The following is a 6,940-nucleotide window of genomic DNA, read 5'->3' as shown; positions in this document are numbered from 1 at the left end:
CTTTGTTCCTGTGAAGTTGGAGCAAACTGAGACTGAACACCATGAAAGCAGCACAACAAGCTAAAATCTCTGCTTTCAGTTCTAAACTCCAACTTATACTTACTTATAATTCATATGAAATCCTAATTTTTGGAGCTCTAAGTGACATTTTTTGTATTTCCAGTTAAGTTTCCCCAGCCGGCTGTTCCAACGGCTGCCGGCGTGAATCAGGACGATCGGCGCTGAAACGTCGTCACACAATAAACGCAAGAATCACTGAAAAAAAAATCTGGAAACAGCCGGAGCTGAACAAACATCGAAGACATGCACACAGAGCCTGAGAGTGCGAGAGGGCAGCAGTCTGGTTCAGAGGAACTCGTAGTTCTGATGGCGTCAGAATACACGAGAGACATGTAGGTTCTTTGTTCTCGGCCATCAGACGACGCCAGTACCAACCTCCAACATTAAATTACTGTGCCTCACATAAATATTGTCCCCATGCACTCTCAACGGACTCTGGAAGGCAGACATACATGAGGAAAATTAATAAAAATAAATTAAAATAAATTAAAAACAGAAAATCAAAAGAAAAATATTTAAAAATCACATAATAAATTTTAAAAAAAGCATATAAAACAATGAAAATTAAAACATAAATAAATTTAAAAAGGTAAGAATAAAAGAAAAATGTATAATAAAAATGTGAAAATAAATTAAATAAAATCTTAAAATCATAATGAATTTAAAAAGCATAAAAAACAATAAAATAATGTTTTTTTAAATGCATGAAAAACAGAAATAAATAAAAACAAAAAGTATGACTAAAATAGAAAATAAAAAAATAGAAAACAAAATAGAGTGCTGTCTGTTTCATGTACACACACGCTAGTATATAGATACAGTAAAAAAAAAAAAAAAATTCAAAAAGAAAAAATAATTTTAAATAAATAAATGAAAACAAAAAGCGTAAATAAAATAAAAAAATAATAAAATCAAATAATAAATAAAAATCATATAAAACAATAACACATATATGAATATTAAGGGAGAAAAAAAACAAAACAAGTGAAATAAACTCGTGCTGGCAACTNCAACTCTGGTTGTTTTAAAAAGTGCTGCATAAATACGTTTATTTACACATTTTGATTTGATTTTCACAAATAAGTCAAATTATTCAATATGCTGTAAATTTTCCATCGCCGTAGGATTAATTGGAGCCAAAAGGCAGCAGGTACATTCAGTTCATCTGCACACTGGTTTTATTTTCTTTACAACTGATTTGGTTGGAAGAGCAGATTCTCTTTAGTTCACTACAGCTCCAGGAAAGTGACGCTGCATCATTCACAGGAACATACAGAGACAAAGAGCAGATTGGAAACGGCAGAAAAAAAGAAAAAAAACCCTGCATGCTATAAAAACAACAATGCAAGAAAAATCAACAGAAGAAGAACCAGAGTGAGCTATAATTCACAGGTTAAGAAAACCCAGTATGACAAAAGGAAAGGAAGCTTACAAAACTGGAGAAGGAGTTGAAACAATCCCTGATTATTAATCAAATAAATAAGAAGGAAACGAGGAAACAGGTTGAGGAGAAAAGTCGAGAGTTTGATGACGTCTTTCTTCACAGCTGGCTCTTTGCAGACAGTGAAAAATAAAAAGCACACATCTGGAAACACCGATTTCACACGTCTGCAGACAAACTTTGCTGCAACTGTTTGGTCAGCGAGAACAAACGGATCCGGACAGACGTACCACTTGTTGCTGCTGAACACGTATCGTTGTGGCAGGAGAGGAGGTGAGGCGTTTCTCCCACTGGTTGGGCTGAGGAGGAGAGGGAGGTGGCGCCTCCATAAAGGAGCGTTTTAGCTGGCTAATGCTAGCTTGGTGTTTCAGAACCTCGTCCTGGGTCTTATCATGGTCCTAATGGTCCGGTGGAGGGGAGGGGAGAGGAGAGGAGGGGAGGAAAGAGGAGGGAAGGGGGTAGTGAAGGAGATGAGTGCAGGTGATGGGGAGGAAAATAAGGGATGAAGAGGAGAAAGAAGGAGAGGACAGAAGGAGTTTAATGAGGTAGAGATGAGGAACGTAACGGAGATGAAGGAGGTGGAATAAGGAGGGAAGGAGGGAAGGAGGGAAGGATACAGGGAGAGAGGGACGGGGGAGGAAAAAATTTGGGAACATTAGTCTGTCAATCTGGAGGGAAACAAGATGGAGGCCGAGCCTCACTGGAGCCTTTTTCATTTAAAGGAGTTTACGATCAAGTGTTGTGTTTTAGTTTGTGTGTTGTGTGCGTCAGAAGGCTGCAGCGAGACTCAGACCTCCATCCAGTCGAGGAGTTCATCCTTAAAATCAGGTCAGAACCTGCAGAACGTGGAGCCGGTGGAGACTCTCCGTCACATTTATCTTATTTTGTTTTTCTCAGAGCTAACAACACGCCCGTCAGCCCGTTTCACCTCCATCTGTTCTTCAACACGAGCCTTAAACAGAGACAGATGTTACGGAGGTTTAACGTAATCGAGGAAATGTTCAGATTTAATCAGAAACTGACTGATTTGTTTCACATTTTAACTCTCTGAACCCCAAAACCTGCCGGCAGGTTTTAAAGACGTGTTGTCTTAAAAAAAAAGTTTAAAAACAGGAAAAAAAAGTCAGGTTTTCAACTTCCTGGTGGTCCTTGAATGCATCACTTGTGGCGTGCAATTCCATCAGGAAAAATAACCAAATCTAGGCCAAAATAAATCTTAAAATTACCTAAAAATCACTCTTGTGTGTCTCCTACATGTCTACTGCAGGGACAAAAAGCCAAAACAGTTTACAGTAGATCCAGAAAATAATAATTTGCGCTCATGCAGCACATTTCTCCTGCTGATGTGCAGAATAATGTGAAAAACAAAGTCTGTGGAGCTTGCAAAACTGAAAATAGTTGAATATCTACTGAATGTTGCGTCACGTTTCCAGTTTTCATAAAACTTGTGGGCACTTGGAAAACAGTTCTTAGAATTTTTGTAAACAATAAACAGGAAATTCAATTTTCCTTTTTCTCTTTTTCCTGATTCAAGGCGTTATGACTGTTGTTCTGCACAGAAGCTGTTCTTGAGCTATTTCTAGTCGAGGCAACAGAGGTGCAAAACTATAAAATGAACCACAGTCGGTAAAAAGGTGGCAGGAGTTGGAGCTCAGAGGGTTAAAGGAGGATTTGTTGTTCTTGTCTCCTAATTTGGATCACCACCGGCCCCACGCTGCACAATCAGCTGTTGTTGTTGTTGTTTTAGTACGTTATCAAACCACACGCCACTCAACGCTGGCAGCCAATCACCAGAGAGCAGGAAGTGAGCTCCCGGTGGCGGTTAGGGAGGCAGGGTTAGTCGGGTTAGAGCCTGGCAGTAATCACACCGTTCCACCGATCAAGGGTTGAAAAACACAACAAGAAAAACAAAAACCAAAACAGAAGTCAACGTGCACAGAGCATGCAGTAAAGTCACGCTGACGCACCGCCGGTCCTGCTCACAAGGCGGCCATTGACAGCGCTGGGCCTGGGAAACTTTCTGCACCGCGGGGCAGATACACATCGGGCAAATAGTCTGCACTTCATGGGTTCAGCGCTGAAAACATCTCAGTTCCCTTCAGAGTTCATTCTGAGGACTGAACTCATTTCTATCTTTTCTCCACAGACTGCTGCAGGTCTAAGAACTTTTAAACGNCATGAAGAGCATCAGGCAGTTTGTATCTGGCAAGCATCTGGAATCAACCGAAGCATCACAGGTGTCAGTTTACTTCCAGTAAAACCAGCAACACGCTGGTGGATAACCAACTTATTCATGGTTTGGAATAAAGCTAATTTGAGTAATTTCTTAAAGGAAAAAAGTCTGACTTTAGCTTCTTAAATGTGGATATCTTCTGGTTTCTTTACTTTTTTACGACAACAAACTGAACATCTTTGGATTGTGGACAAAACCAGACATTTGAGAAACACGGACTAACATTTTTTAAAGCATTTTATCGACCAAATTATGAAAATAATAAGTGAGGACTGAAAGTAAACGGACTCCTGGATGTTCAGCAGAAGCACCTCAGCAGCAGCAGCAGAGGGTGTCGCGGAAACAAGAAGCTTTTGTGGCGACGGAGGAGGAGAAGAAGAAGCTGAACATATAACAGCATCTAGCGTCGCTTCGGGAGCGCTGCAGTCGGTGTCAGTGGCTGAATAAAAGCCAGCGGCAGAGTGTCGACTGAGCAGCACCGAGGCTATCTCCTCTTCAAGGCTCTACGGCGACACCAACAGGAGACAGAAGAGAGGAGACGCAAACACAAGCAGGGACACAAGTGAGATATTCTCAGAGAAAGACGAGAAGTAAAGCCTCAGCCGACATGACGTGAAGCAAACACACAGAGGAAACACCAGAGAGGTAAAGTCCAGAGCTGCAGCGTCCTGGTCGGCTGGCTGGTCTCATGAATATATCGACAACCTCTGGAATCATTTTCACAAGCAGAAAAGCTCAATAAAGATCTGTTATTTCTGGCCAACCATGAACATTTTTACATCTTTGAATTGTTCTAATTTAATGCAGTTTATTTACAGCTACTGAACTCCAAACTAAGTTAAAGTAATCATCTGTGTGGCTGCATTTTCTTTGTTTTTTCTTTCTTTTTTTAATAAGAGGACAAATATTTGTGTATCACAGCTGAACAACCATCACGTCAGATCATTCAAAAACAGCAGCTGAATTGTCTTTGTCATATTATATATATATATATTAATAGCACTTGTGTTAAATTTTTTTTTAAAAAAAAGGTCGCCAGATGTTTTCAAATATTTCTCTTAGTGGTCGTTCAGTATTTATTTAACCGTATTTAAGAAACTGATTTCTTAAATTGCTTTCCTCCTCTGTGAAATTTTGTAGTATTTATTGTATTAATATATATTTAAACAATTTTATTCATATTTTTAACAAATATTTTTACATTTATTACAATTTTTAATTAATTAAAAAAAAAAAGTATATTCAATTTAATTAATTTACTTTTTAATTCATTTATATGATTTGAATATTTAAATTTTATTTTTACTGAATATTTGCTGAATATGTTTATTTAATTTTATTGCACATATTTTTTTGTTTTTTTGTTAGACGTCGTGGAAAACGTGCAGCACTTTGGCCAACTCTGGTTGTTTTAAAAAGTGCTGCATAAATACGTTTATTTACACATTTTGATTTGATTTTCACAAATAAGTCAAATTATTCAATATGCTGTAAATTTTCCATCGCCGTAGGATTAATTGGAGCCAAAAGGCAGCAGGTACATTCAGTTCATCTGCACACTGGTTTTATTTTCTTTACAACTGATTTGGTTGGAAGAGCAGATTCTCTTTAGTTCACTACAGCTCCAGGAAAGTGACGCTGCATCATTCACAGGAACATACAGAGACAAAGAGCAGATTGGAAACGGCAGAAAAAAAGAAAAAAAACCCTGCATGCTATAAAAACAACAATGCAAGAAAAATCAACAGAAGAAGAACCAGAGTGAGCTATAATTCACAGGTTAAGAAAACCCAGTATGACAAAAGGAAAGGAAGCTTACAAAACTGGAGAAGGAGTTGAAACAATCCCTGATTATTAATCAAATAAATAAGAAGGAAACGAGGAAACAGGTTGAGGAGAAAAGTCGAGAGTTTGATGACGTCTTTCTTCACAGCTGGCTCTTTGCAGACAGTGAAAAATAAAAAGCACACATCTGGAAACACCGATTTCACACGTCTGCAGACAAACTTTGCTGCAACTGTTTGGTCAGCGAGAACAAACGGATCCGGACAGACGTACCACTTGTTGCTGCTGAACACGTATCGTTGTGGCAGGAGAGGAGGTGAGGCGTTTCTCCCACTGGTTGGGCTGAGGAGGAGAGGGAGGTGGCGCCTCCATAAAGGAGCGTTTTAGCTGGCTAATGCTAGCTTGGTGTTTCAGAACCTCGTCCTGGGTCTTATCATGGTCCTAATGGTCCGGTGGAGGGGAGGGGAGAGGAGAGGAGGGGAGGAAAGAGGAGGGAAGGGGGTAGTGAAGGAGATGAGTGCAGGTGATGGGGAGGAAAATAAGGGATGAAGAGGAGAAAGAAGGAGAGGACAGAAGGAGTTTAATGAGGTAGAGATGAGGAACGTAACGGAGATGAAGGAGGTGGAATAAGGAGGGAAGGAGGGAAGGAGGGAAGGATACAGGGAGAGAGGGACGGGGGAGGAAAAAATTTGGGAACATTAGTCTGTCAATCTGGAGGGAAACAAGATGGAGGCCGAGCCTCACTGGAGCCTTTTTCATTTAAAGGAGTTTACGATCAAGTGTTGTGTTTTAGTTTGTGTGTTGTGTGCGTCAGAAGGCTGCAGCGACACTCAGACCTCCATCCAGTCGAGGAGTTCATCCTTAAAATCAGGTCAGAACCTGCAGAACGTGGAGCCGGTGGAGACTCTCCGTCACATTTATCTTATTTTGTTTTTCTCAGAGCTAACAACACGCCCGTCAGCCCGTTTCACCTCCATCTGTTCTTCAACACGAGCCTTAAACAGAGACAGATGTTACGGAGGTTTAACGTAATCGAGGAAATGTTCAGATTTAATCAGAAACTGACTGATTTGTTTCACATTTTAACTCTCTGAACCCCAAAACCTGCCGGCAGGTTTTAAAGACGTGTTGTCTTAAAAAAAAAGTTTAAAAACAGGAAAAAAAAGTCAGGTTTTCAACTTCCTGGTGGTCCTTGAATGCATCACTTGTGGCGTGCAATTCCATCAGGAAAAATAACCAAATCTAGGCCAAAATAAATCTTAAAATTACCTAAAAATCACTCTTGTGTGTCTCCTACATGTGTACTGTAGGGACAAAAAGCCAACAACAGCTTCTAGTAGGTCCAGAAAATAATAATTTGCGCTCATGCAACACATTTCTACGGCTGTGTGCAGATTAATGTGAAAAACAAAGTCTGTGGA

At 39.8% G+C, this 6,940-nt stretch overlaps 1 protein-coding gene across 4 annotated transcripts in view; it reads right to left on the bottom strand.

Annotated features, from left to right (window-relative positions):
- The window catches only part of epb41l2 (erythrocyte membrane protein band 4.1 like 2), a 56,039-nt gene that overhangs the window by 15,967 nt on the left and 33,132 nt on the right, over positions 1-6,940 (bottom strand). For 3 of the 4 annotated variants that reach the window (XM_008303487.1, XM_008303491.1, XM_008303489.1), the window contains one exon: positions 5,793-5,960. The exons of the other annotated variant lie outside the window; for it this stretch is intronic. In XM_008303487.1, coding sequence (XP_008301709.1) covers positions 5,793-5,960 — 168 coding nt within the window. The remainder of the gene's footprint in view (positions 1-5,792; positions 5,961-6,940) is intronic. 4 annotated transcript variants of the gene reach the window in all.

The sequence above is a fragment of the Stegastes partitus genome, unplaced genomic scaffold (genome assembly GCF_000690725.1).
Source record: "Stegastes partitus isolate 25-593 unplaced genomic scaffold, Stegastes_partitus-1.0.2 Scaffold2017, whole genome shotgun sequence".
Lineage (NCBI taxonomy): Eukaryota > Metazoa > Chordata > Actinopteri > Pomacentridae > Stegastes > Stegastes partitus.
The sequence above is the reverse complement of the archived record's forward strand: the minus strand, read 5'-3'. Positions and strand labels throughout refer to the sequence as shown.